The 26,045-nt window shown below is 60.3% G+C and overlaps 3 protein-coding genes and 4 non-coding genes across 8 annotated transcripts; 4 read left to right on the top strand and 3 right to left on the bottom strand.

Annotated features, from left to right (window-relative positions):
* The first annotated feature begins 637 nt into the window (after window positions 1–637).
* Window positions 638–6,763, top strand: MAPRE3 (microtubule associated protein RP/EB family member 3). Of its 2 annotated transcripts, none has more exons than XM_057396823.1 (7): window positions 638–972; window positions 3,996–4,123; window positions 4,230–4,375; window positions 4,458–4,614; window positions 5,278–5,429; window positions 5,554–5,706; window positions 5,883–6,763. In XM_057396823.1, exons 1-7 carry the CDS (start codon window positions 965–967, stop codon window positions 5,949–5,951), a joined length of 813 nt encoding a protein of 270 aa, XP_057252806.1. In that variant the 5' UTR covers window positions 638–964; the 3' UTR covers window positions 5,952–6,763. The 2 variants fall into 2 exon arrangements, with proteins under 2 accessions (XP_057252806.1, XP_057252805.1); XM_057396822.1 differs by having other exon boundaries at window positions 644–972; window positions 4,458–4,659.
* A 297-nt stretch (window positions 6,764–7,060) lies between these two features.
* On the bottom strand, window positions 7,061–7,224 carry LOC130592522 (U1 spliceosomal RNA). The gene has a single exon (XR_008970556.1). It is a non-coding gene; the product is annotated as a U1 spliceosomal RNA (small nuclear RNA).
* Window positions 7,225–8,197: 973 nt separating this feature from the next.
* LOC130592527 (U1 spliceosomal RNA) lies at window positions 8,198–8,361 on the top strand. The gene has a single exon (XR_008970560.1). It is a non-coding gene; the product is annotated as a U1 spliceosomal RNA (small nuclear RNA).
* A 7,085-nt stretch (window positions 8,362–15,446) lies between these two features.
* On the bottom strand, window positions 15,447–15,610 carry LOC130592526 (U1 spliceosomal RNA). The gene has a single exon (XR_008970559.1). It is a non-coding gene; the product is annotated as a U1 spliceosomal RNA (small nuclear RNA).
* Window positions 15,611–17,305: 1,695 nt separating this feature from the next.
* LOC130592528 (U1 spliceosomal RNA) lies at window positions 17,306–17,469 on the top strand. The gene has a single exon (XR_008970561.1). It is a non-coding gene; the product is annotated as a U1 spliceosomal RNA (small nuclear RNA).
* Window positions 17,470–17,851: 382 nt separating this feature from the next.
* Window positions 17,852–19,526, bottom strand: ATRAID (all-trans retinoic acid induced differentiation factor). The gene is made up of 7 exons (XM_057396825.1): window positions 19,346–19,526; window positions 19,064–19,194; window positions 18,871–18,942; window positions 18,554–18,625; window positions 18,339–18,460; window positions 18,164–18,264; window positions 17,852–18,061 (listed from the first exon to the last, which is right to left on the bottom strand). Exons 1-7 carry the CDS (start codon window positions 19,403–19,405, stop codon window positions 17,957–17,959), a joined length of 663 nt encoding a protein of 220 aa, XP_057252808.1. The 5' UTR covers window positions 19,406–19,526; the 3' UTR covers window positions 17,852–17,956.
* Window positions 19,527–19,685: 159 nt separating this feature from the next.
* Window positions 19,686–25,478, top strand: SLC5A6 (solute carrier family 5 member 6). Its single transcript, XM_057396815.1, has 16 exons — window positions 19,686–19,840; window positions 21,854–22,332; window positions 22,678–22,743; window positions 22,814–22,865; window positions 22,952–23,019; window positions 23,100–23,254; window positions 23,451–23,591; window positions 23,683–23,812; window positions 23,917–24,005; window positions 24,075–24,187; window positions 24,275–24,342; window positions 24,438–24,524; window positions 24,640–24,824; window positions 24,909–25,012; window positions 25,085–25,206; window positions 25,293–25,478. Exons 2-16 carry the CDS (start codon window positions 22,003–22,005, stop codon window positions 25,443–25,445), a joined length of 1,863 nt encoding a protein of 620 aa, XP_057252798.1. The 5' UTR covers window positions 19,686–19,840; window positions 21,854–22,002; the 3' UTR covers window positions 25,446–25,478.
* Window positions 25,479–26,045: the final 567 nt, after the last annotated feature.

The raw sequence follows: 26,045 nt of genomic DNA on the forward strand, positions 1-26,045 counted from the left end.
GGATAAGGATGCCGGCGCAGGCGAAGGGGGAGCAGGCGCGGTGGGAGGCGCTGCTGGCAGCTCTGCGCTCTGCACATGCTCCTGCCACTGCTATTTTGAGTTATTTAGGTTAGCAAGAGAGGAGCAGGGGGGGACCAGCGAGGCCAGGGCACCTTGCCTGTGTCCACCGTGTCCCCCTCAGCTGGGCACCGTGGCTGTGCTGAGCAGCACTGATGGGAGCCATGACCTCCCAGCATGAGAGCAGTTGCCTTCCCTCACTACAGGCTGCTGTAGACTTAGGGAACTGGGAAAGGCACTGGAGGATGGACTTGACAAGGAGCTGGACACTGCCTGCACTCAGGCAAACCCATCTGCCACACACAGGCTCCAGCATGGCACAGGGATGCTCTCGTTGGGGTAGGGGGAAGCGGCACTGGGGGAGAATGTCTGCCATGATCAGAGAGCCGGGGCAAATGGACACCCGTGTCAGCACCCACAGAACCCTTCCCACTGCCTGCCAGCTGCCGGATCAGCTGGGCAGCCCCTCAGCGGCTCCATATGGCACACAGCCTCCACTGGGTTGTCTGCCACCCCCCTCCCGTATTTGTCACTTGAGGAGCCACCGGGACAGCTCCCAAAATAGAAGCTGCGAGTCACAGCAGCCCAGCTCGCCCCAGTACGGCGGTTGCTGCCAGGCTGGCTCCCAGGCAGCCAGTGCTAGCACCAAACGTGTCCGGCACAGCCACCGGCCTCATTCTCCTCCCGCTTTGTTTGGCCAGAGCACGCCAGCCCCCGGCCCGGCGAGGGCTGCGGCGTGGGACGCTGGTGCCTGCCGCCGCCTCCCTGGCAGCGTTGGCACAAGGAGCTGGGCTGGACGACCTCTCCGCGCCCCGGCTGCACCAGCAGGACGGGGGCAGCAACACACGCCCAAGTGTTTTGTTCGCCATTGGGCCTTGATTAGGAGCTCTGCGGCCGGACAATTAAAATGCAGCGGTAAGCGTCCCCCCGGCCCCGTCAGTGTGGCTGCAGGCAGCATGGGGCGGGGGGGGCTGCTGTGCACGGCGACCTGAACCCCGCATCTCCCTGCACCGCTGCTGCCCGCAACCTGCCTTCACAGCAGCATCAAGGGCAGGCAGCAGGAGCTGTGCTGTGAGACTAGCCGCTCACTGCTCCCTGGTGACCCGGTGCCAGAACAGTTTCTCTCCCAACAGCTTGGCAGGAATCGGGTCTACATTCTTATCTTAGTTATTCGTTTATCCAAATGGTAGCAGTGGAGACAGGGTGCAAACCGGCCAGGCTGGAGGCTCCCTGCCTTAGGTGTGTCCATCACCTGGCGTCAGGGCTGGGCAGCAGGGCTGGCTCCTGCCCTGGCCGCAGGGCTGGAGCAAGTGTTGGCTTCCCTGTCATTATGCCCGGGTGTGCTCAGCACTGCGGTTGGAGGGCTTTGAAGGCCAATGTGGCGTTTCAGAGGGTGGAAATGAGCTGGGCGGCTCCACGCACCTCAAAAAGCGTCAACGCCAGCTGCGTGGGGATGGACAGGCAGCGCTGTGTGCCAGAGCAGGATCAGAGTTCTCCCTGCCGGGCTCGCACATGTGGTGGCGTGTGCAGGAGTCGGGGTGCGGCTGGTGGCGGCATGCCGGGGAGCACCCGGCACTGTGATGCCTGGATTCATCCTGCTGTGAAATCCACCCCTGCGGCTGCCGGCACGGGCCTTGGCTTGTTGTGGCAAAGGGAAATCTGTGGGTTCTCTGAGGTGCCAGTGATGGGAAGAGTGGTAGGAATGCTGGGGGGAGAGGGGTGAACAACCCCTCAGCCCCTGTGTTCAGTACTGGGGCAAGGTCATGAAGAAGGTGCTGGGCTCAGCCCTCACTTGGGAAGGTTCTGATGAGGCTGGAGGGCTGGTTTGAGGGGTTAACTCATCCCAGCACAGGTGGTGGGTGCTGGGTGAGGGGTGCTGTCAAGTGTGGTGGCTTCCTGTGCCAGGATGGCTCCTGCTGGGGCTATTTGCCTGAGCCACAGTGAGCCCCAGTGTGTTTCCGCATCCCCTCTGCTTCTCAAGGGTCTGCTTCTCAAGGTGCACCAGCTACCCCTGTGTCCCCATGCTGTCCCCAAACCGGGCTCTTCTGGAGCTGGCAGGCGTGGAGCAAGGCTGCCCACCGGGGCTGGGTGCTCTGGGGCATGGCCACAGCACACAACATGTGCCCCATCCATGTTGTATGTCCCACAGCCAAGTGCTGGGGGAGGCAGGAGTGTAACGGGCTGCCGTGTGGGGTGTGGGCACTGTGAATCCCCCCAGGTCAAGCAGGCAAGACCTGGCCCTGTGGCTCATGGTGGTGGCCAGCTCCGGCATCAGCCCTGCTCTGTCTCTGCTGTGCGCACAGGGCGCTGGCAGCTGCTCCCGGCTATTTCGGGAAAGGGTGGTGGTGTGGGGGTGTCATCCGGCCACTGGCTCCTCCCCGGGGTGCGTACGGAGCCCCCCACCTGCCGACCCCCTCCCTGCGCCAGCAGTGGCAAACGCCGCTGCTCTCCTGGCTGCGCCGTGGCGGCCGCACCGCAGTGCGCGTGGCTCTGGCTCCGCGCTGCGCATGACTCAGCTCGGCGCTGCCAGAGGGAGGGGACCCCTGCCCGCACCCCGCGGCATGAGGCTGTTTGGGTGGGTGGCTTTGGTCTTCACCGGCTGCCTGAGAGGGGGACGGTGCTCGTCCCACTATGCTGGGGGTTTGGCAGCTAGTGACCACTGCAGGGGCCTCATTTACAGCTGCTCCTGTGGCTAAAAATACCGGCAGCCCGGCTGCATGCCGGTGGCAGGGCCCTGCAGAGGGCAGGATGGATGTGGGGTGCTGGGTTGTCCTGGACCCAGTGGGGGGATGAGCCAGCTCAGCTGCCAGTGATGGTTCAATCGACCACAGTGTGTGGCTGTGCTAGGGCCAGCATCACCGGTGCTGAGTCATGGCAGTGCTGAGGTTGCGAGTTTGGGGGCTGCAGCCGCTGGAACCTTCCCTCCTTCACAATGGGCACCCAAGGAGGTGGCAGCACCTCACGGGCACGCCACTACTGCACCCACTGCCCTTGTCTGCTGGGGGACAGGGGTCCTGCATCAGGGGATCCCCCACTTGCCGACCCCACATGATCCCCTAGGCTGTGGGAGCAGGAGAGTAGGCCAGGGGGTGAAAGGGGGCTTGCTCCCCCTCCAGAGCCCCCATCTGGCATCTGGGCCTGAGCTCCCCTGGCCAGGGCAAGGGGAAGCGGATTAATGCTGCTGCTGCTGCTGCTGCCGCTGCTGCTGCTGCACGGGGAGGGGGAGGGGTGGGAGGCAGGGAGGAGGGGCAGTGGCTGCAGCGGTGGGGACCCCACCCTCGGGGAGGGGGCAGTGGGGTGGGGGGGACAGTCCCCACACTAAAGCATTTGGCAGGAACCAGCAGGATGGTGTCTTGGCATGTGTGTGTACCCCAGCTCTGAGGCATGGCTCCCCAGCACTCTGCCGTGCTGGGGCTGTGGACATGGGGTCTGTGCTCCCGTGGTGGCTGGGCAGAGCCCTCTGCCATCTGGGGGCAGGTTTGCCAGCAGATGTTGCTCCTCTAAGCCCAGCACTGGTGGACCCCAATCCCAGCCCCAGCAGATTAGGCAGCCACCAGGAGCTGGAGGGGGGCAGAGGGGGTCTAAGCTGCTTATGAACCAGCACCAGCCCCCAAGAGCCCCATGGGCATGCACAGGGACAGAGCTGTGCCCCAGCACGGGGCAGTGCCTACAGCAGTGCCTGCGTCCCCCTGAAACACCTTGCCCGTCATGTCGTGTACCACATCTGTGTCCTATGGTGCATGCTGCTGGGTGATCCGGCTCCCCTGGTGCAGGCAGGGGTGGGGGGGTCCCATGGGTGGCACCATGGCAGCCTGGTCCCATTGTCCACCAGTGCTGGAGCCTGGGTGAGATGGGTGCCCTGGATCCAAGCATGGAGGAAGGCTGGGCTGGTGGTGCACCAGGGTGCTGGCACTGGTCTGACACTTGTCCCTCTGCAGCTGGGGCATGGCCGTCAATGTGTACTCCACATCGGTGACCAGTGAGAACCTGAGCCGCCATGACATGCTCGCCTGGGTCAACGACTCCCTCCAGCTCAACTACACCAAGATCGAGCAGCTCTGCTCAGGTAGGGTGTGGGTCCTGCAGGGGGGGGGGGACGGGGATGGACCTGGAGTGAATGGTGGTGGGGTGCCACCAGCCCACACTGACATCGTGATATGGGCCCGGCACAGGGGCTGCATACTGCCAGTTCATGGACATGCTGTTCCCCGGCTGTGTCCACCTGCGGAAGGTGAAGTTCCAAGCCAAGCTGGAGCACGAGTACATTCACAACTTCAAGGTGCTGCAAGCCGCCTTCAAGAAGATGGGAGTGGACAAGGTATGGTCCTGGGGGCTGAGGGAGGCCACGGTGGCTGTGCTGGAGGGCAGCCCCACCAGCCCCTCTGTGTCTGTCCCCCCAGATCATCGCTGTGGAGAGGCTGGTGAAGGGCAAGTTCCAGGACAACTTCGAGTTCATCCAGTGGTTTAAGAAGTTCTTTGACGCCAACTATGACGGGAAGGAGTACAACCCGCTGCTGGCGCGGCAGGGCCAGGACGTCGCGCCCCCCCCAAACCCAGGTGATCACATCTTCAACAAACCCAAGAAACCCATTGGCACTGCAGGTAATGTCTGGGTCCCCCCGGCGAGCCCTGCCCCCTGCCCTCCCGCCCAGCCTCCTGCACCTCACGTGGCTCCAGCCACGGCTGAGTGTTCCCCCCCTCTGTGCCCCCCAGCCCCTGCCTGCGTCCTGCTCTGCTGCCTGTCTGCCTGCGACCGGGGAGGGTGCAGCGGGTCTGCAGGGACACCTGGGGCAGAGGGGATGGCATGCCCTATGGCGTGCTCCATGGAGGGACCTGGGCAGGGGTCCACTGGCTCCGTCTTTCCACTCATAATGGGCCTGGGGGTGGTTTATGTTCCCTGTGCTATGGTGCCCAAGTGCCACTGTGCACCATGGGTCCCATGGGCTTCCTGTGCCAGCCCCACAGGAGCATCTCAAGGGTTGGCTCCCCCATCCATCCCATGGCAAACCCCAGCCAAGCCACAAGCACTCCAATGGGGTGAGATCTGCCAGGGGAAACTGAGGCAGGGAGGAGGCTGAACACAGGACAGCCTGGAGTTGCAGCACAGCCCCAAGCACTCTGCCTGCTCTTGCTGCCTGCTGCTGCTTCCTGGCCCCCAGCCACCCCACTGGCAGCCCCCCCAGGCTGGCACTAACCTGTTGGTCCCTGTGTGCTGTCAAGTCCCCCAGAGGACCTCTCCCACCGGTCCCAAGAACTCCCCGAACCCAGCCCGCCTCAGCAACGTTCCCAGCAACATCCTCCGGAAAAACTCCCCTGCAGCGCGCAATGGGGGCAGCGAAGCCGACGCGCAGATACTGGAGCTCAACCAGCAGGTAGGCAGGGTCCCTGCCTGCACTCCTGCCTGTGCATGGGGGCATCCCAGTGTGGGAGAGAGGGAATGGTGCTGAGCCCCCATGTCAGCAGTGCTGAAGATTCCATCTCTCTCCCTCCTCACAGCTGATGGACCTGAAGCTGACAGTGGACGGGCTGGAGAAGGAGCGGGATTTCTACTTCAGCAAACTGCGGGACATTGAGCTAATTTGCCAGGAGCATGAGAACGAGAACAGCCCCATCATCACTGGCATCGTCAGCGTCCTCTACGCCACAGAGGTGAGGGCCAGGACCCCCAGCCCCTCACCCTGTCCCCTGGGCTTCCTCAGGATGAGACCACCTTCCTTGTAGTGATCTCAGCCTCTCCCCTTGTTCACTCTCTGGGGTTCTGGGGGGGGGGGGGTTGGGCTTTGCCAAAGTTATCCCCATGCTTATGGTCACCTGTGCCCCACCAGGAGGGCTTTGCCCCGCCAGAGGATGACGAGCTGGAGGAGCAGCAGCCAGAGGAGCAGGATGAGTACTAAACCTGGCACGCTCCTGCGCTGCCCCGCGCCGTTCCCCCACCATAGACATTTGAGGTCTGAGCCTGTGCGCCTCGCCCTGCACTGTCACATGCCACCATCACAGTCTCCGGCAGCTGAGTCCGCAACCTTGGCATCCAGCAGCTCCGGTGGGAAGCCACTGTCTCCATAATAAATAGATGTCCACCCAGCACGGAGCACGGCTGTACCTACGCCGGGGGCTGAGGTGGGGACAGGCTCTGGCTGATCCTCGCTATCCCCTGCCCCATATTTATTTCCGTTGTCTCCTCCAGTGCGGGTGCTGCAGCCACCCCGTTGTCCCCACCTGCCCCCTGCGTGAAGCCAGAAGGAAGGAGCGAGTCCTCGGGGTGTTTTCTCCCCAGAGAGGAGCGTGTGCTGCCTGCGCTCTGCCAGCCTGGGGATGATGGGGTCAGAGACAGTGCCCCTGGGACCACTGCACGGGGTGGGGCTGATGCAGGGAGGACAGAGCTCGGAGGAGGGAGGTGTTGCTTCAGGTTCCTGGCACGATGGAAAAGACACCCCTGACATGTCCACCTGCCTGCTGGTGGCAGTGAGGGGGGGATCCTGGCCCCCACATCAGGACAGGGGGTCATGAGTGGAAGCCGGTTTCCTCTGTGGCATGGGGGTCCCCTCGCTCCCTGAGACCTCCCCGGGTCAGGCTGTGAGTGGCAGCAGTGCCTGCCCTGGCCGTCGTCATCTCCCCATTGCATCGCTTGTCTGGTCCATCACTCCGGTTGCAAAAGCCTGCATCTGTGTTAAGTTTTATTTAAAATAAAGTTGTGTGGTAAAACCTTTGTCCTCCCTGAATTGGGCACTGCGGGAAGGCTCGGGGCTGGGAGGAGCGCGGGTGGCTCTAGCTCCGGGGAGAGGGAACCGGGGAGCACCTGATCGCGGAGAGCCGGGCTTGCGTTTTAGTCCCGTTGCCGAGACAGTAAATGATAGAGACAGCCCGGCTCCTGCAGGCACGGCTGCGGCACAACCTTGCCTACGCTGCGTTCTCCGTCATGGAGGTCCGGGAAGGCTATCCGGACGCTATTTCCCCCACTACGCTTCCTTTTCTAGCTCCTGTCTGCTTTTAAACCACGTAAAGCCAGGGGAGAGCGCGAACGCAGTCCCCCACTACCACAAATTATGCAGTCGAGTTTCCCGCATTTGGGGAAATCGCAGGGGTCAGCACACCCGGAGTGCAAGGGATGAGCCTCGCCCTGGGAAAACCACCTGCTTGATCATGGTGTCTCCCCTGCCAGGTAAGTATGACTGCTCTTCGCGCACCCACCGCGGCACGCCGCACAACACACACACACCTCACGGACACCGCACGCCGCGCTACCGGAACGCGCCCTGCTCCATTCCACACCCCACCGCTGCCATCGCGCCCTCGCTCAGAGCCCTCGCACGCCCGAGCCCAGGGGATGATTTTGTGTCGCGGCTGTCCCGTGATGCCTCGCGGTACTCGTTTGCATGGACACGCCCCCTGCCCGCAGGCCCCGCCCGGAACGCGTGTAGGGGGTCCGCCGCCGGCATGGCCCGGCCCCGCGGCAGCGCCATCTAGCGGAGCTGCGGAGCTCAGCCCCGGCAGCCAGCGGAGGCTCCGCCCACCCGCGCACGCCGCGTTGTGAGTGCCGTGACACGGCTCGGGGGTCGGCAGCACGGAGTCCGGCGGGACTGGGCATGGCCGGCACGGCAGAGCTCGGGCCCAGCAAAGGGCGCAGCCGGGCCGGTGACTGGGGGCTGTGCAGCTGTCCCGACCCCGTATCAAAACCAAGCTAGGAGAAGCCCCGCGGGAGGGTCGGCTCCTCGCTGTGTGCGTGGGGACAGACGGACACCGGGCGCCCCGCTGCCGGGGGTGGCGGGATCGTGCACGGCCAGGGACGAAATGGGCGAAGCCGCAGTGGCAGCGCCCGGGGAGGAGCCTGGGCGGCGGCTCGTGGCGGCACGGATCGGACACTGCGGGACGGGACCGGGCAGCCCGAGGTTCCCGACGTGGAGAGGCCGGGGGGGGGGGGGTCCTTCCTTCTCTTCCCCTTTTCCCTCCGTTCTCCCGAGCTGTGAATGGTTCGGGCCACGGAGGGGAGGCAGGGGCTCTGCAGATCAGAGACTGAGCCGTCCTGAGCGGAGCCTGGCGCTGGCGGGCGTGGTGCGGGCGCGTTCCGGTAGCGCGGCGTGCGGTGTCCGTGAGGTGTGTGTGTGTTGTGCGGCGTGCGGCGGTGGGTGCGCGAAGGGCAGTCATACTTACCTGGCAGGGGAGACACCATGATCAAGCAGGTGGTTTTCCCAGGGCGAGGCTCATCCCTTGCACTCCGGCTGTGCTGACCCCTGCGATTTCCCCAAATGCGGGAAACTCGACTGCATAATTTGTGGTAGTGGGGGACTGCGTTCGCGCTCTCCCCTGATGTAACTGGGGCAAAGACAGAGCTGGGGGGGTGTTTACGTGTACTCAGGGATATGTATTCCCCCACACGACTTCTTTTTCTCTAACTTGGGTAGATATAAATCTGGTTGGTGGGCCACCCGGTGGATGCAGTGGTCATAGTTGAGGTCAAAGGCTCACTGTGCAAGTGGAGCCCAGTGACCAGTGGTGTCCTTAGGGGTCAAGGTGGGGACTGATTCCTGTCAGCGACATGGACAGTGGGTTTGAGTGCACCCTCTTCAAGTTTGCTGGTGACACTAACCTGTGTGGTTCGGTTGATACCCTGGAGGGAAGGAATGCCATCCAGAGGGACCTTGACAAGCTTGTGAGGTGGGCTGATGCCAACCTCGTGAAGTTTAACCATGACAAGTGCAAGGTCCTACACCTGGGTGGGAGCAATCCCAGGCACAGCTACAGGTTGGGCAGAGAAGAGATTCAGAGCAGCCCTGCGGAGAAGGACTCAGGGGTGTTGGTCGATGAGAAAATGAACATGAGCCAGCTTCAGTGTGCGTTCACAGCCCAGAAAGCCAACCGTATCCTGGGCTGCATCAAAAGGAGCGTGACCAGCAGGTCAAAGGAGGTGATCCTGCCTCTCTACTCTGCTCTTGTGAAACCTCACTTGGAGTATTGTGTGCAGTTCTGGTGTCTTCAACATAAAAAGGACATGGAAGTGTTGGAACAAGTCCAGAGGAGGCCACGAGGATGATCAGGGGACTGGAGCACCTCCTGTATGAAGACAGGCTGAGGAAGTTGGGGCTGTTCAGCCTGGAGAAGAGAAGGCTGCGTGGAGACCTCATAGCAGCCTTCCAGTACCTGAAGGGGGGCTACAAGTATACCAGGGTGTGGCAACTGAGGCACACACCCCAGTTGTGGTACAAACAAAATCATTTATTGGGTGAGCTTACAGGTTTCTTATAGACCCCTGCCTAGTGCTTAGTAATTATTAGCATCTGTTAGTTTCTTTTAAGTACCTTTTGCAGCATCATATGCTTTTCTCAACCAGTCACATTATTGTTCACATGCCTTTGCTTGAACAACTTATTTGTTCTCAGATGTATAAGCACATTTCTCTGTTACCACTTTTTGCTACATTATTACTTTCCATTTTCCCTTAAACACACATTCTTTTGTCCCTTCAGTCCACATTGGAGACTTTCATTAGCTCCTGGGAAAGTCCCAGGTACAACATTGATGGCTTGACTTTGCGAACAAAGATTTGGGAAGGGCTTTACCCATGCTTACTACAAGCGCACTGATGACTAAAAAGGCTAATGTGGGACAGGCAAATCCGGTTGGAAATAGCACAGCTAAAGGTCTCCTTGGGTGGTATAGGCAAGGCATGATTCTTTCTACATTGTCTTTTCTCCTCGAGACTAATTCTGCGTGTGTTCTCAAAGGAGACAACAGCGTTATGTATGGTGTGTCTCCAAGTCTCCCGATTGGAGGCCAAGGTGGACCACTGATGGTAGTCCATATGGCCAAGGCTGAGGTATTGCTTCAGGGAGTCCTTATATCTCCTCTTTGGAGCACTTCTCTTGTGGGAGCCGGCGGCAAATTCACCGTAAAACACAGTCTTAGGAAGGCAGTGATCCTCCACCCTGAGACGTGCCCTGCCCAGCACAGCTGCGATTTCAGCAATATGGCCTCAATCCTGGTGACCCCTGCCTGTTCGAGGACAGTAACATTTGACACACAGTCAGTCCAATGGATGTTTAGAATTGTACAGAGGCAGCGCTGATGGAAGCATTGGAGGAGTCACAGGTGATGGCGGTAGATAAGCCATGATTCAGACCCGTATAAAAGAGTAGACAGTACAATGGCTCTGTAGACACTGATCTTTGTACTTTTCTTCAGGTGTTTATTGCACCAGACTCTTTTATTGAGTTTTCGGAAGGCTCTGTATGCCTTTGCTATTCTGTTATCTCTTTGTTGATCATGGCATCCGAGGAAATAATGCTTCCCAGATAGCTGAACTGCTGAACTGATTTAAGCTCTGACTTGCCAATAGTAATGTGGGGATGATGGTAATCTTCTTGTGCTGCAGGTTGGTAGGGAACTACTGTCTTCTTCAAGCTGACTTCCTGCCTGAAAAGCTCAGCTGCCTCCGCAAAGGAAGATGTTAAGCGCTGCAGAGCTGCTTCTGTGTGGGCAACAAGGGCAGCAGCATCAGTAAAAAGCAGTTCATGGACAAGGTGATTTAGGGTCTTAGTGTGGGCCTTCAGTCGCCTTAGATTGAATAGGCTCCCATCAGTACGGTATCAAATATAAATGCTGTTTTGTTCATCAAGCTCTACCGTAGCCCTTTGGAGCATCATGCTGAAGAAGACTGCAAGTAAAGTTGGTGCGAGAACACAACCTTGTTTCACACCATTGGTTATTGGAAAGGGCTCAGAGAGTGCATTGCCATCTCTGACTGGGCCGTGCTGATCTTCATGTAACAGAATAATCATTCTGAGGAACTTGGGGGAACAACCTAATCGCTCCAAGATCAGCCACAGGCCTTTTCTGCTTACAGTGTCAAAAGATTTGGTGAGGTCAACGAAAGTTGCATAGAGCCCCTTATTCTGTTCTCTACACTTCTCTTGCAGTTGTCTGAGAACAAATACCATGTCTGTGGTACTTCTGTTAGCTCTGGAATCATGTTGACTTTCAGGTAGAAGTTCTGCGATAGATTTGGAGGGAAGGAATGCCATCCAGAGGGACCTTGACATGCTTGTAAAGCGGGCTGATGTCAACCTCATGAAGTTTAACCATGACAAGTGAAAGGTCCTACACCTGGGTGGGAGCAATCCCAGGCACAGCTACAGGTTGGGCAGAGAAGAGATTCAGAGCAGCCCTGCGGACAAGGACTTGGGGGTGTTGGTTGATGAGAAAATGAACATGAGCCGGCTTCAGTGTGCGCTCCCAGCCCAGAAAGCCAACCGTATCCTGGGCTGCATCAAAAGGAGCGTGACCAGCAGGTTGAAGGAGGTGATCCTGCCCCTCTGCTCTGCTCTTGTGAGACCTCACCTGGAGTATTGTGTGCAGTTCTGGTGTCCTCAGCATAAAAAGGACATGGAACTGTTGGAACAAGTCCAGAGGAGGGCCACGAGGATGATCAGGGGACTGGAGCACCTCCTGTATGAAGACAGGCTGAGGAAGTTGGGGCTGTTCAGCCTGGAGAAGAGAAGGCTGCGTGGAGACCTCATAGCAGCCTTCCAGTATCTGAAGGGGGCCTACTAGGATGCTGGAGAGGGACTCCTCCCTAGGGGCTGTAGTGATAGGACAAGAGGTAACACGTTAAAACTTAAACAGGGGAAGTTTAAACTGGATATAAGGAAGAAGTTCTTTACTGTAAGGGTGGTGAGGCACTGGAATGGGTTGCCCAGGGAAGTTGTGAATGCTCCATCCCTGATGGTGTTCAAGGCCAGGTTGGAGAGAGCCTTGGGTGACATGGTTTAGTGTGAGGTGTTCCTGCCATGGCAGGGGAGTTGGAACTAGATGTTCTTAAAGTCCTTTTCAGCCCTAAGTATTCTATGATAGCGTGTACTAATCTGTTCAATAATATTCTTGCAAGGACTTTTACAGCAATGGAGAGCAGAGTTATACCTCGGTAGCTTGAGCAGTCTGACTTTACACCTTTTTTCTTATACAGAGTGATGATGATTGCATCACGAAAATCTGATGGTAGTTTACCTTGTTCCCAACAGCACACAACTAGCACGTGAAATTTAGCATGAAGTGCTTGGCCTCTCTGCTTTCAGAGTTTGGGTGGGATTCCGTTGACCCCAGCTGCCTTGCCAGTTTTCACCTCCTGTATAGCCTTAAGAGTCTCTCCCATGGTAGGGGCTATATCCAATTCAATTTTCACCAGATATTGTAAGATGGGCTGGATTCCTGTCCCTTGGACTACAGGGTTAGCACTAAAGAGTGTTTGAAAATGTTCAGACAAACAATTCAGGATGGAGATTTTATCTGTAAGAAGCTTTTGGCCATCTGCACTAAGTAAGGGGATTGAATCTGGTATGTGAGTCCATACACTGCTTTCAGAGCCTCATAGAATCCTCTGTGGTCACCCAAATCTGTGCATAGTTGAGTCTTTTCTGCTAGGTTGAGCCACCACTTGTTCTGGATGTCTCGAGGTTTCTGTTGGAGTTTACTACATGCAAGACAAAAGGCTGCTTTTCTTACATGGCAAAATGGCTGAGCAAGGTGGGCTTGATGGGCAGATCTCTTCTTTGTCAGCAATTCGTGGACCTCCTCGTTGTTATCGTCAAACCAGTCTTTGTTTTTCTTTAAGGAGAACCCAAAGGATTCTTTGGAGGACTGCAGGATGCTATTTTTAATATGTTGCCAAAGCACTTCAGGAGAAGAATCTGTAAGATGGTCTTCAAGCCTAGTTTGAAGGTTAGCCTGAAAGCTGTTCCGCACTGTGGCTATTTGAAGATTATTAACATTGAGCCTCCTCCTGGGAATGCCACCCCTCTTAGGTTTGGGCTTAAGGTGGAGGTTAAGTTTGCAACGCACAAGGCAGTGGTCTGTTTGACATTCTGCACTACGCATCACTCGGGTGTGACAGGCATCACAAACATTTCTCTGGTGCACTAAGAGATAATCAATAAGGTGCCAATATTTAGATTGCGGGTGCATCCAGGTTGTCTTCACGCTGTCTTTCTGCTGGAAAATAGTGTTGGTGATGGTAAGCTGCTGCTCTGCACAAAACTCTAGCAAGAGGCGTCCATTATCATTGCAGCTACCAACACCGTGCTTGCCTAGTACTCCTTTCCAGGCTTCAAAGTTCTTACCTACTCAGGCACTGAAGTCACCAAGGATTATGATCTTATCATCTATAGGAACCTTTTGAGTGAGGCTATGCAGGTCAGTGTAGAATTTGTCTTTTTCTGCAGGGTCAGCTTGAAGAGTTGGAGCATATATGCTGAAAAGAACAGCATGTTGCTGATTGTGTAGTGGAAGGCGTAAGGAGATAATACGATCGGGTCGGATCTGGTACAACATTACATCTTTGTCTTCAGTAACTTCTTTGTTTCAATGTCTACAGTTCTCGGGGATTATCTCGGTGTTCTAACTTCAACTCCTCTTGACTCCCATGATTTGCAGCTGATGAGGGTTGGGATGTTCGTGTTCTCATTCAGGTCTGTTGGCGCAGCTTCTTGTGCAGCATTCCCCGCGCCAGGGAGGGACTGTAGCGATAGTACAAAGGGTAATGGGTTAGGTGTAAGGAAGTTCTTTACTGTGCAGGTGGTGAGGCACTGGCACAGGTTGCTCAAAGAAGTGGCGAATGCTCCATCCCTGCCAGTATTTTAAGGCCAGGTTGGACAGAGCCTTGGGCAACATGGTGTGCGTGTGAGATGTCCCTCCTCATCCTTGGCAGGGAGGTTGGAACTAAACGATCCTAAGGTCCTTTCCAACCCAAACCTACAATTCTATGATCCTATATTCGCAGCCATGTTTGCTGCTACACTTCATGGGTTGAAACTGGCCCAAGTCCTGAGTTGCATCTCTGCCCGGGGTGGGGGGAATTGGGTATGGGACGCTTCCACAGACCTCCGGACCTGCCACATGAGAAACCAGACAGTCTGTTCCCTGCGGGTAGTTCCTACCTTTGTCTCATACTGCTCTGTTCCCACCCAGCCCCCTGTGGTCCTGCATCCTCCCAGGATTTCCGTGCTTCAAGGCACTTTGAGGGAAGTCCTTCTGTGTGAGCAGTTTGACCCCTCCAGAACCAGGCTGGGTTCACTGGCAAATCGCAGGAGAGGTGGGAGTTGATGGGCTGGTCACTGCATAAGTTCCTTTCTGAAGGGGACAGTTCCCCCTGACATGAGATGGGGCCAAGGGTAGCAGGATCCTCCCAGCTCATGTGGCCTCAACGGGACAATGGCCTCCTGGGTGGCAGTGCTGCAGGGTCTGCATCAAAGCACGACTGAGGAGGCAGTGGCCAAGCTTGGCCCCAGCCAGATGGGACAGGAGTAGCTTCAGAGCTTCAGTCACCTTGTGTGTCCCCTATGCCAATATAAGGACATGCGCCTGTTGGAGCAAGTCCAGAGGAGACCACAAGATTCTCTGAGGGTTGGAGTACTTCTGCTATGGAGACTGAGAGAACAAGCCCAGCTGTAGAGAGCTGGGCTTGTTCAGCATGGAGAAGGCTCCTTAAGGGGAGACCTTAGAGCAGCTTCCAGTGCCTAAAGGGGCTACAAGAAACCTGGAGGGGGCTTTGGATAAGGGCCTGTAGAGATAGGACAAGGGAGAATGACATTAAATTGACTGAGGAGAGATTTTGATGAAATCTTTGGAAGAAATTCTTCCCTGTTGAGGGAGGTGCCTGGCACAGGCTGCCCAGAGAAGCTCTGGCTGCCCCATCTGTGGCTGCCACATCTGTGGCAATGTTCAAGCCCAGGTTGGACAAAGCCCCGTCCTGGAGCAACCTGGTCTAGTGGAAGGTGTCCCTGCCCATGGCAGGGGAGTTGGAACTGGATGAGCTTTAAGGTTGTTTCCACCCCAAACCGTTCTGTGATTCTATGATGCCCAGAAGGTTTCATCTGGACTCCCCACTGGAATTGGCCACCATATCCCCCAAGGGAGGAACTTGAGACGTCATTAGCTGCTTTCAACAGCTTTTCTATTGTCTCCTCTCCATTTGCTGGGTCTGCACGCACCGCTCCACATCCATACGGACTCTTTGTGTTCACCACGGCAGAGCTGGAGACGCTTTTCCTCAGGAGAACCTGGGCTGATCTCGACTCTGCTCAAGAGCTCTGAGGGAGAGGTAAGAGAAGCGAATCTGGCTCCAGGCCATCACAGCTCAGCTGTGGGGACGCTCCATTGACTGTGGGCAGCGAAGGGCTCGGGCTACCCCTCACATTCCCCACAGTGCGCTTAGATCCCGCCAGGGCAGGGCTGGCCCCCTCCCCGGTTCCAGGCACTAACAGGACCTGCAGGAGGGTACAGCGGAGGAGCCGAGCAGCAGCGTGGAAATAAAGCAGCAGCCCCAGGGAATGAAGTAACGCGACGATATAGACGCATCATCGCGTTGCGTTACTGCAGACACATCTTTCTTTCAAACTTGTAAGCCGGGGAGAGCGCGAACGCAGTCCCCCACTACCACAAATTATGCAGTCGAGTTTCCCGCATTTGGGGAAATCGCAGGGGTCAGCACACCCGGAGTGCAAGGGATGAGCCTCGCCCTGGGAAAACCACCTGCTTGATCATGGTGTCTCCCCTGCCAGGTAAGTATGACTGCCCTTCGCGCACCCACCGCCGCACGCCGCACAACACACACACACCTCACGGACACCGCACGCCGCGCTACCGGGACGAGCCCCATCCCGCACCCAGTTGCCACCGCGACCGCACCGCGCACCTGCCCAGAACCCTCGCACGCCCGAGCCCACGGGGGCTGTTTGGCGTCGCGGCTGTCCCGTGATGCCTCGCGGTGCTCGTTTGCATGGACACGCCCCCACACCAGGGCCCCGCCACTCACCGATGGGCACCGGGACACCCCACCGGAGCCTGTTGTCGGCCCGGTAAATGCCGCGGCACGGTGCCGTGTCCCGAGGTGTCCGCCCGCGGAGCCGAGCAGCACAGCGACCCGTGCTGGTGGAGGGGTGGAGCTGGTGAAAGGTGTTTAAAAGGGAAAGTCTCCATCAGGGACAGGTTCATCAAGGGCAAGTCCTGTTGAAGTAACCTGGTATCTGTCTACAATAAGGTCACCCGACCGCCTGTGGGGTGCAGGGGAGGCGGTACATGTATTTTTCTGGATTTTTGCAAGGATTTTGATACTGTCCTTCACAGCATCGTTCTGGATCAGGTGTCCAGGTGGGATGAGCAGGTTCATAGTGTGCTGGGTGAAGAGCCAGACATCACAAATGGGAGTTGCTGTTGACTCTCTCAAGGGCCAAGAAGCCTTGCAGAGAGATATAGATAGATGGGAGCACTGGGCAACCATCAACAGCATGAAAAGGAAAAACAACAAATGCCATTTAGGATGGAGTAACACCAGGCACAAATCTAACCTGGGAGAGGAGTGGCCGGAGGGCAGCCCTGCAGGAAGGGACCTGGATGCTGGTGTCAGCAGGGTCAGTAGAAGCCAGCGCTGGGCCCTGGTACCCAGAGGACAAACAGCACCCTGGGGTGCATCAATCACAGCAGAACCAGCCTGTCAGAGAGGAGGTGTCCGGCTGCATTCAACATTGGTGGAGCCTCACCTAAGCACTATGTGGCACTGGGTCCCACCGTTGGAGGACATGAAGATCTTCAGATTTGCCCAGAAGGGGACAAGCAAGCCGTGAAGGGCTGGCAGCATTGTCCTGTGAGGAGTGGCTGAGCACTCGGGGCTGGTCTTGTTTGGAGAGAGGGAGGCTGACAGGTGACCTTGTTGCTCTCTGCAGCTCCCTAAGGAGAGGACGGGGAGGGAGGAGCTGAGCTTTTCTCCCTGGGATCCAGCAACAGGATGCCTGGAAATGGTTCAAAGGTTAGTTAAGCAGGACTTGGCCTTGGTGAACCTGTGCTGACTGCCCCTGATAGTGGCATTATCCTTTAAACACCTTTCACCAGCTCCACCCCTCCACCAGCACGGGTCGCTGTGCTGCTCGGCTCCGCGGGCGGACACCTCGGGACACGGCACCGTGCCGCGGCATTTACCGGGCCGACAACAGGCTCCGGTGGGGTGTCCCGGTGCCCATCGGTGAGGGGCGGGGCCCTGGTGTGGGGGCGTGTCCATGCAAACGAGCACCGCGAGGCATCACGGGACAGCCGCGACGCCAAACAGCCCCCGTGGGCTCGGGCGTGCGAGGGTTCTGGGCAGGTGCGCGGTGCGGCCGCGGTGGCAACTGGGTGCGGGATGGGGCTCGTCCCGGTAGCGCGGCGTGCGGTGTCCGTGAGGTGTGTGTGTGTTGTGCGGCGTGCGGCGGTGGGTGCGCGAAGGGCAGTCATACTTACCTGGCAGGGGAGACACCATGATCAAGCAGGTGGTTTTCCCAGGGCGAGGCTCATCCCTTGCACTCCGGGTGTGCTGACCCCTGCGATTTCCCCAAATGCGGGAAACTCGACTGCATAATTTGTGGTAGTGGGGGACTGCGTTCGCGCTCTCCCCTGATTTAAGCGGTTCAAAGAACAGATTGATTTACAGAGTAGGTGCTTCTTAATAGCTTGCAGATCACTATTCGTTACAGTACTTTGCCTCTAAAGCCGCTCTTACTATGTCTCCGTTTGCACAGTCCCGCGAACGTTCGCGTATGGGACGCGGCTGCGGAGCATTGTACCTGCCGCGTGAGGAACCGGACGTTATATTCCTCGCGGGGTGTTTCCTGCCTTTGTCCCGTCTCGCTCTGCTCCCACCAAGGCTCCCTGTGGTTTCATGTTCCCTCAGTTCAGGCGTGGTTTCCACACTGCACATGCCGCCCCAAGGTCCCCACAGCCCACGCTGTGCTTGATTTCCAATCCCTGTCCCAGGTGCAATCACACAGACACACGGAGAGGCTGCCCAGGGCTTTATTCATCTCCCGCTGCTGCTCAGTAACCGTGATCCCGCGGCACAGGCTCCTCTGAGGTACAGAGCACCCTCCTCACTTAGGAGGTCTTCTCAGGGGGCCTTGGCCTTCCGGCGCTGGGTGCCCCACAGCAGGAGGGCCAGAGACAGGGTGGTGGCTCCCAGTACTCCACAGAAGAGCAGCACTGGGAATGTGCCCTGTAAGCAAACAGCAGTTAGTGGTCCCCTATGCAGCCCCACTGCCCCATGGTGCTCTGGCGGGGGAGGACCTGGGGGGGTATTCGTCCTGCAGACACTCACCTCACGCAGGCACTTGTACCCGTGGAAGGGGCTGTTGCAGAGGCACTGGACGAGGCCAGGACCATCTGGGGCACAGGCAGAGTTCTCAGGGCACGGCCAGGCTGGTGGAGCAGAGCAGAGGGTCACAAGCCAGGCCCTGCTCCCCCAACCTCCCACCTGCCATTCCCCGCTTTACCGGGCTCACTGGAGCTGTTGCAGGAGTTCCTCTGGCCCTGACAGAGCCGGCTGCTCCCGCTCGTCGTCACCTCCTCCCAGGTGCTGTTCCCACCTGGGCACCCCAGTGGCAGTGGCAGCGCTCTGAGGGGCAGAGCTCAGCACCAGCACTGTGCTGGTGAACAGAGCACAGCACTGGCACCACCACAGGCCCCCTCGGCCCACCCCTGTACTCACAGCAGCTGCAGGAGGGTGAAGCCCAGGAAGGAGCCATTGGGGAGGGTCGTCAGGGGGTTCTCTGTCAGGTCTCTGCAAGCACACACCACATTGGTACGACCGCCCCGACCGACTGCAGCACCCTGCCCTTAACCTGGCTGAGCCTCAGGAGGTTCCCACAGGGCTCACCAGTGAATCAACACACCCCGGGGGGGTGGGAGCCTGGCAATCGCGACAGTGGAAACAGAGAACGCCAAGGCTCGGCCCTGGGGTGTCCCCCAGCCCCCAGAGGGGAGCAGAGGCTGCACATGGGGGCACGTAGAGGGACACAGACTCACAGGACAGCAGTGGAGGAAGCCTCAGCCAGTCCCGGGGGGAGGTTCTGCAGGGAGCAGTTGCTCAGGTCCAGCCTGGGGGGGGTAACAGCAGTTGGGGGGTGGCATGTGCCTGGCACCCTACACCCCCTTGCGCCAGGCACGGTCCCTCACCATGACCCTCCATCATGTACCCGCTGACACCCCCTCCCCGTACCCCAGCAAGCGCTCTGGACGAACGCCCCGTTCCCAGCAGCAGCGCCCCTCACTCTCTGTGCCGGGCCGGGATGCACAGTACTGGGCTACGACGGAGCCGTTCCGCAGTGGCCCGGGGCAGCTCCCGCACACCTGGAGGGGGAAAAAAGGAGGGGTCGGGAACCCCCCGGTTCCCGGTATTATGTCCCGGGCAGCCTCCGAGCCACAGCGACACCGCCCGATCCCCGGGACGGTGTCCCGGCAACCCCGCCCCCGGTGGCCCCGCCCCGGCCCCGCCGCTCACCGCCGCGCCGCCGATGGTGGAGGGCAGCAGCAGCAGCAGGATGATGAGGAAAGGCCCCATGGCCTCGGCGCCCCCGCCCCTCCCGGAGCTCTTCCGGGACCGCCCCGTCGGACACGCCCGCTGCGAGAGCACCCTCTGGCGGGCCCGGTGAGGAGCTCTCGCCTATGCCGGGGGCCGGCGGGGTCGGTTCGCGGTGTGTCTGCACTCGGTGCCCTCTGGACCCCGGGCGAGGCCGTGCGGGGGTTTCCCGTGGCGAGGGGCCGCCAGGGCGCGGTGACCCGCCCGGGGCAGTGGAGCGTGGCGGGGCCAGGGGGGCACTTCGGGGGGGGGGTCCTCGGTAGTGGCCGTGACGCCATCAGGGAGCGCGGGAGGTGCAGGACCGGGCGGAAATGTCCGTGAGGGCAGAGCTGCCTCTCTCCGTGCGTCATCAGTGCGCGCTGGCGGCTGTCGCGGCTGCACGTGGGTTGGGCTCCATCGCGCCGGTGGCCGCCGCCGGTGAGTGTCGCACCGGGGCCGCTGTGGCCCCTCAAGGTCACTGGAGCCCCCCCTGCTGGGCCCGGACCTCTGGCTACGGTGGGGTCGGGGCTCGTCCTGCGGCCGCGCCACCGGCGGCGCTGGGGCTCCGGGGAGCCGGGTCTGGGTCCAGGGACAAAAGGGATCGGGCAGTGGGCTGAGGGCACCGGGGGCACCGGGAAGGGCAGCAGGGCCGTGTCCTCGGGGCACCCCGGGGCACTGGGGCTGGGCGGTGCTTCCTCCTCCTCTAACGGTGTCACCGACGACGTGGGGAGACAGGGAGGTGTATGGGGAGGGGGGGACAGCGGGGACAGGAGAGTTGGGCCCCGGGCAGGGTCACCGGGTACACGGGGAAGTAGGGCAAGGGGATACAGGAAGAAGGAGCGTGGCCACGGACAGGGTGTGTGCTGAGCTTTGGGGGCAGAGTGGGGTGGGCTGGGAACATGGGGACCGACTGGAGGGGGCAGCAGGGCCACCGGTAGAGTTGGAGTGGAGATGGGGACTGCGGGGCTGGGACGATGGGGCTTCAGGGACACCGAGGGGGTAGCCTTGAGCCAAGGCTGCCGAGGCAGTGGAGCAGCCGCCGGTGGAACAGCCGTCAAGGACCACGCCACTGCCTGCCTTGTGTTTAGTCCTCGCAGTGGAATGCGGTGGAGTGACCTTGGACCCGCTGCACTGGGTGGTGTCGTGGCCAAGGCAAGGACAGGGACGGTGGTGTGCGAGGCGGGAGGCGCTGCCCTCTCACCCCCTTCCCGCTGGTGTTGGCTTTGGCACTGCTGCGGGGCCCCGTGCCAGCCCGCTCTGTCCCTGCGGCGGGCAGGCTCGGGCAGGCTGCGCTGGGTGCATGAGTGCCAGCCCTAATCCCACCAAGTATGCCATGGGCAGGCATTCCTCTGCAGATCACGGCAGGCACCGCACCAGCTTCCCACCACAGGCAGCCTGCTCTGTGTCCCATGGCAGCCCCAAATGCTGCCCCACCGGAACAGAGGTATGGGGTGCCTCTGCATCCTGCACCGCCTGCTCTGCTGGTGCCTGGGCCACTGCTCCCCACAGCTCTCTGCTTGCTGGTGGAGGTGGAAGCAGGGGTCTCTGCTCGTGCCCCCTCTCTGCACTGTTCCTGGGACTGCCTGGCTGCCCCGTTCTCTCTGCTATGAATGAGCCAGGAACCCTGAGGATCTGCCTGTGGCAGGGCAGAAGATGCCAGGACCAGCAGTGGCTCAGAGATCTGATCATCCAGCTGCTGCGAACATCTCTGGGATTGTCGGCTTCCCCCTGTGCATCTGTCTGTCCATCCCTAGCTGTATGCTTGTCATGAGGGTCATCTTATGCTCAGCTGGGCAAGGGGGACGGGGCTCCCTCATGTACCCTCTCGCCAGCACAGCTGGGGCTCCACTGCACATCCCTTTACCCTCCCCAGCCTCATCCATGGATTCCATAGGGCTGGGGGGTGCTGGCGAGGCTGATCCTGCTGGGTGGGCCACTGTGGAGGCGGCTGCACTGGCCCCAGGGCTGGTGGCTGGCGCCAGGGCTGGGTGGTTGTGTTGGGCTTGGCTGGGCTCTTACTCCGGGGGCAGCTCTGCAGGGCTTGGCGGAGCTACACGGTACCGGGGTGGTTGGGTCATGTTGTGCTTGGCCGAGGCAGGATCAGTGCTGCCGGGCTTGGTGGGGTTGTCCCACAGGGGATGGTGGTGTTGGGTTTGGCAATGTGGGGCTGGTTCTGCTGGGCTGGCCGGGCCAGTGCCGCCGGGGTACTGGGTGGGACTGGTTTTGCAACCATAGTTTCAGTGCGAAGAGGCTCCTGTCTCCCTCGGAGGACAGGTGGGTGGGTGAATGGTGCCGAGCCCAGCCTAGAGGGAGGAGAAGGGTTAAAGGAACTTTCCTCATCCAGACTGGCCCCCCCGCACCGGGTCCTTGAGACTGAGATAGAGGAGTGAGCGAAGGTCCCTGCAGTGTCAGGCACAGCTTCAACGCCAACACCCATCTTTCCTCCTGCAGCTGCAAGCGCCAGGGAGATGCCAACCAGGACGTGCTGCCAGGGCAGCCACCAGGGCTCAGTGTGTCCATGAGGCCAACAGGGCACAGCTGGGGTGGGTGGCCAGGCAGCGACAGGTCTTGCAGGGCAGAGGCAAGAGGAGAAGCTCACCATGGAGTTCACAGTGATCGACTACAGCATCTTCGCGCTGCTGCTGTTGCTGTCATCAGCCATCGGGCTCTTCTATGCACTGAGCGGGGGCCGGCAGCGCACGGTGCAGGAATTCCTCCTGGCCAACCGCAACATGGGTTTCCTGCCTGTCGCCCTCTCCCTGCTTGCCACTTTCCAGTCGGCCGTGGCAATCCTGGGCGTGCCGGCTGAGATCTACCACTTCGGCACCCAGTACTGGTTCCTCGGCTGCTCCTACTTCCTGGGGCTACTCATCCCAGCACACATCTTCATCCCCGTCTTCTACCGTTTGCGCATCACCAGCACCTATGAGGTGAGTGGGAACAGGGGCACCCATGGTGCCCAGCACCCAGCAAGATGTGTAGGCAGGTGATGGCCCTGGGAGGGGATGAGTTGATGCTGCCCAGTGGGGTTTTGGCTCCTGGTCCTTCACTGCCTGGTGCCTCCATACTGGCGCCATGCCTCACAGACAGGACTCCCCTCACCCCAAGCAGCACTGGATAGCTCTGTTGTCTCTGTGGCAGCAGGAGCTGAGGTTTTGGGAGTAGGGCCAGTTTCCCCCTCCCCGAATTTCCTGCTGGGGGGGGGGGGGGGGGCATGGGGATCATCCCTGCTGCTCAGAACCCCACATTCCATGCCCTGACCCATCTCCCCACAGTACCTGGAGCTGCGCTTCAATAAGACGGTGCGGATCTTCGGCACCATCACCTTTATCTTCCAGATGGTGAGTGGGATGGGGGCTTGTGGCAGATGGGGTGGGGCCATGCATGGCTGCAGCGCTGCTCTCCCTGCAGGTCATCTACATGGGGGTGGTACTCTATGCGCCTGCGCTGGCTCTCAATGCAGGTAAGGAGGAGAGGAGCAGGGGGGCAATGCTGGAAGCCCCATCCTGCATGAGGGTGCAGCCTGTTAATGGCCTCCATCGCTTCTAGTGACGGGCTTTGACCTCTGGAGCGCAGTGCTCACCATGGGGCTGGTCTGCACGCTATATACGACATTGGTGAGTCCTGTCCCACCACCGCTGCCCGGCTGTGGGGTGCCCTGTGCCGGGCTGTGGTGATGGGCGCTGTGCCTATGCAGGGCGGGCTGAAGGCTGTCATCTGGACCGACGTCTTCCAGACCCTGGTGATGTTCGCTGGGCAGCTGGCCGTCATCGTGGTGGGCGCCCAGCGGGTGGGTGGCATGGCCCGTGTCTGGCACCTGGCCGAGCAAGAGGGCAAGATCTCTGGCATCGAGTAAGTGCCACAGCCCCAGCGTGTCCTGTGCCAAGATGCCTTCACCCATCAGGGGCCAGGTGCCCCACCTCACACCGTGGGGCAGCCGGGAAGGGTGTGGGTTGGGGAAGAGGGATCCTATCCACTCCCATGGCATGGTGTGAGGGGTGCCAGTGAGGACCCGGTGCCATGACCCACTGCATGTGCCTCTCTGCAGCCTGAACCCCGACCCCTTTGAACGGCACACCTTCTGGACCCTGGCAGTGGGGGGAGTCTTCATGATGCTGTCGCTGTATGGGGTGAACCAGGCACAAGTGCAGCGGTACCTCAGCTCCCGCAGCGAGCGGGAGGCCAAGCTGTGAGTGGGGCCCAGGCTGGGGGTCCCATGGCTGGGATGGGTCCCTCCGCTGCCAGCCCCCCAGCCTCTAATGCCTGCCTGGTGCTTGCAGCTCCTGCTATGCCGTGTTCCCCTGCCAGCAGATCGTCCTCTGCCTCAGCTGCCTCACCGGCCTCGTCATGTTCGTCTATGACCGGGAGCATACGCTGGCACCCGGCAACCGCCCCAAGTCATCCGACCAGGTGGGCACTGGGTCCCTCATCTCCTGCAGCCCATGGGGCCGGACCCCCCTCCCCAGGCTTCTCTGGTGCTCCCAGCCCCATGGGCACTCACCCTCCTTCCCCAGCTGGTGCTGTACTTCGTGATGGATGTGCTGCAGGACCTCCCGGGGCTGCCCGGGCTCTTTGTTGCCTGCCTCTTCAGCGGGTGCCTCAGGTGAGCTGGGAGGACCCTGGGGTTGAAGGGTCCCCAGCCGAACCCCCAACACCTCTCTCTGCTCCCCAGCACCATCTCCTCTGCCTTCAACTCGCTGGCCACGGTGACAATGGAGGACCTGGTCCGGCCGCACTGCCCACGGCTGTCGGAGGCGCAGGCCACGCTGCTCTCCAAGCTTCTGGGTGAGGGAGGGATGGCACGGGGGGGCTGGCGCTGGGGTCAGTGGGGTCCTCAGTGCTGCTGTGACCCCCCTGCTCTGCTCTTCCCAGCTCTTGGCTATGGATTACTGTGCCTGGGGATGGCCTACGTGTCCTCCATGCTGGGCCCCGTGCTGCAGGTAGGGGTGGGGGTGCAGGGGATCCCCCCCATCTCGGGCACACAGCAGGGGGGCAGCTGAGCAAGGGTCTGGTGCTGAGGGATGCATCCCCACAGGCTGCTATCAGCATCTTCGGCATGGTGGGAGGTCCGCTTCTGGGGCTCTTCTGCCTCGGCATGTTCTTTCCCTGTGCCAACCCCACGGTGAGTGTCTCCCTTCCTGGCTGGGGCATGTAGCCCACGGAATGGGGCAGTGCTGGGGGGCTGGGGCACCCCAAGCCTGTCTGGGGGTCAGCACCGCCCCTGTCCCCCTGTGCAGGGTGCTGTCGTGGGGCTGCTGGCTGGCCTGGCCATGGCCTTCTGGGTGGGCATTGGAAGCCTGGTGCGCAGCATGGGGGCAGCAGCAGGGACCCCCCCACCCAACAGCACCATGCTCCCCACCATGGGCAACCTCACCACCGTCCTCGCCACTACCCTGTTGGCCCCCACGGAGGCCCCTAAGAGGTGAGCGGGGGGGGGCTTGGGGACAGGGTGCTGCAGGATGGGGGTGCTGCTCCGTGCCCCCCAACTCACACCCACCTTCCCCAGCCCCACAGGGCTGCAGAAGTTCTACAGCCTGTCCTACATGTGGTACAGTGCCCACAACTCCACCACTGTCATCGTGGTGGGGCTCCTGGTCAGCCTGCTTACCGGTGAGTGTGGTGTGGTGGGGGGCTGCTGGCGACCCCCCTTCCCTTCTGCTCACCCTCCACTCTGCCTCTCAGGCCCCACACCGGCAGCATCTGTGGACCCCCGCACCATCTACCCTGTGCTGCCTCACCTGCTCTGCTGCCTGCCCCGGAAGTACCGGCAGAAGCTCTGCTGTGGGGTGGGCTTCCCTGACGAGGTGAGGGTCACAGACCACAGGACCTTGCTTGGTGGGGGGGATGACATGGGGTCATCTTCTTGCTACCCCCTGCTCTGTCCCCACAGAACGCCGACACTGTGGATGCAGTGGTGAAGACCAACGGGGTGCCCAATGGTTTGCCCCTCCCCGGCCCTGGGCAGCAGGAGCAAGAGGAAGGACAGGGCTACATTCGTGCAGCTGGGTCCCCTGCCTACGCTGTGCAGGAAACCTCCTTCTGAGCCTACCCCCCTTGGCATGGGGGTCCCAGACACCCCCCAAGCCGTTCCCCAGTGCCCCCCTGGCCAGGGGGCACAAACTCCCCCCCCCCCCCCCCCCCGGATACCAGGGGAGCACCAAAGAGCTGGGGGGCTGGATCTCTGCTGGAGGGGTTGATCAGGCTGCACCCCCCTCTGGGCTGGCCCTGAGCCCTGGGGGCTGTGGGACCACAGGCTGGGGGTGTCAGAGCGGTGCTCCCCACTCCCCCCAGGCCAGGACATTGCCCGGTGCCCCGGCCTGGCCATGTGCCTTACACACAGCTCCCAGGCTGGGGGCTGCCAAGGACCCCTCAGGGCGCCGAGCGCCCCCCCTCCATCCAGCCCCCCATCACCCATCTCTGTTTCCATTGTCCCCCAATAAATGGTTCTAGAGTGCAAACATAGGAGCAGCCTGCTCCAGGAGCTGTGGGGACATGGAGGTCCCATCTCCCACAGCAGTGGGGGGGCCCTGTCCCTGGGTGCGGGGGCCTCATTGGCTGGGGCAGATTTATGGCTGCAGCCTTGACCCCTGTCCCAGAGCATGAAGCCGGTGGTGGGGCCTGGCCAGGGGATCACGGTGAGTAT

This window comes from Pezoporus wallicus, unplaced genomic scaffold, assembly GCF_028554395.1.
Source record: "Pezoporus wallicus isolate ANWC-B61680 ecotype Strahan unplaced genomic scaffold, APGP_CSIRO_Pwel_v1 contig_7265, whole genome shotgun sequence".
NCBI lineage: Eukaryota > Metazoa > Chordata > Aves > Psittaciformes > Psittacidae > Pezoporus > Pezoporus wallicus.

Excerpts from the sequence above, each read along its gene's own strand:
- SLC5A6 (XM_057396815.1), top strand. The coding sequence starts at position 22,003 with ATGGAGTTCACAGTGATCGACTACAGCATCTTCGCGCTGCTGCTGTTG. Across the intron at positions 23,020-23,099 it reads GCACGCTATATACGACATTG|GGCGGGCTGAAGGCTGTCAT; the intron begins GTGAGTCCTGTC and ends GTGCCTATGCAG. Across the intron at positions 24,525-24,639 it reads TTCCCTGTGCCAACCCCACG|GGTGCTGTCGTGGGGCTGCT; the intron begins GTGAGTGTCTCC and ends CCCCCTGTGCAG.
- ATRAID (XM_057396825.1), bottom strand. The coding sequence starts at position 19,405 with ATGGGGCCTTTCCTCATCATCCTGCTGCTGCTGCTGCCCTCCACCATC. Across the intron at positions 18,943-19,063 it reads CGTCCAGAGCGCTTGCTGGG|GCTGGACCTGAGCAACTGCT; the intron begins GTACGGGGAGGG and ends TACCCCCCCCAG. Across the intron at positions 18,461-18,553 it reads TTCACCCTCCTGCAGCTGCT|AGCGCTGCCACTGCCACTGG; the intron begins GTGAGTACAGGG and ends TCTGCCCCTCAG.
- MAPRE3 (XM_057396822.1), top strand. Across the intron at positions 4,660-5,277 it reads GAAACCCATTGGCACTGCAG|TCCCCCAGAGGACCTCTCCC; the intron begins GTAATGTCTGGG and ends TGTGCTGTCAAG. Across the intron at positions 5,430-5,553 it reads TACTGGAGCTCAACCAGCAG|CTGATGGACCTGAAGCTGAC; the intron begins GTAGGCAGGGTC and ends CCCTCCTCACAG.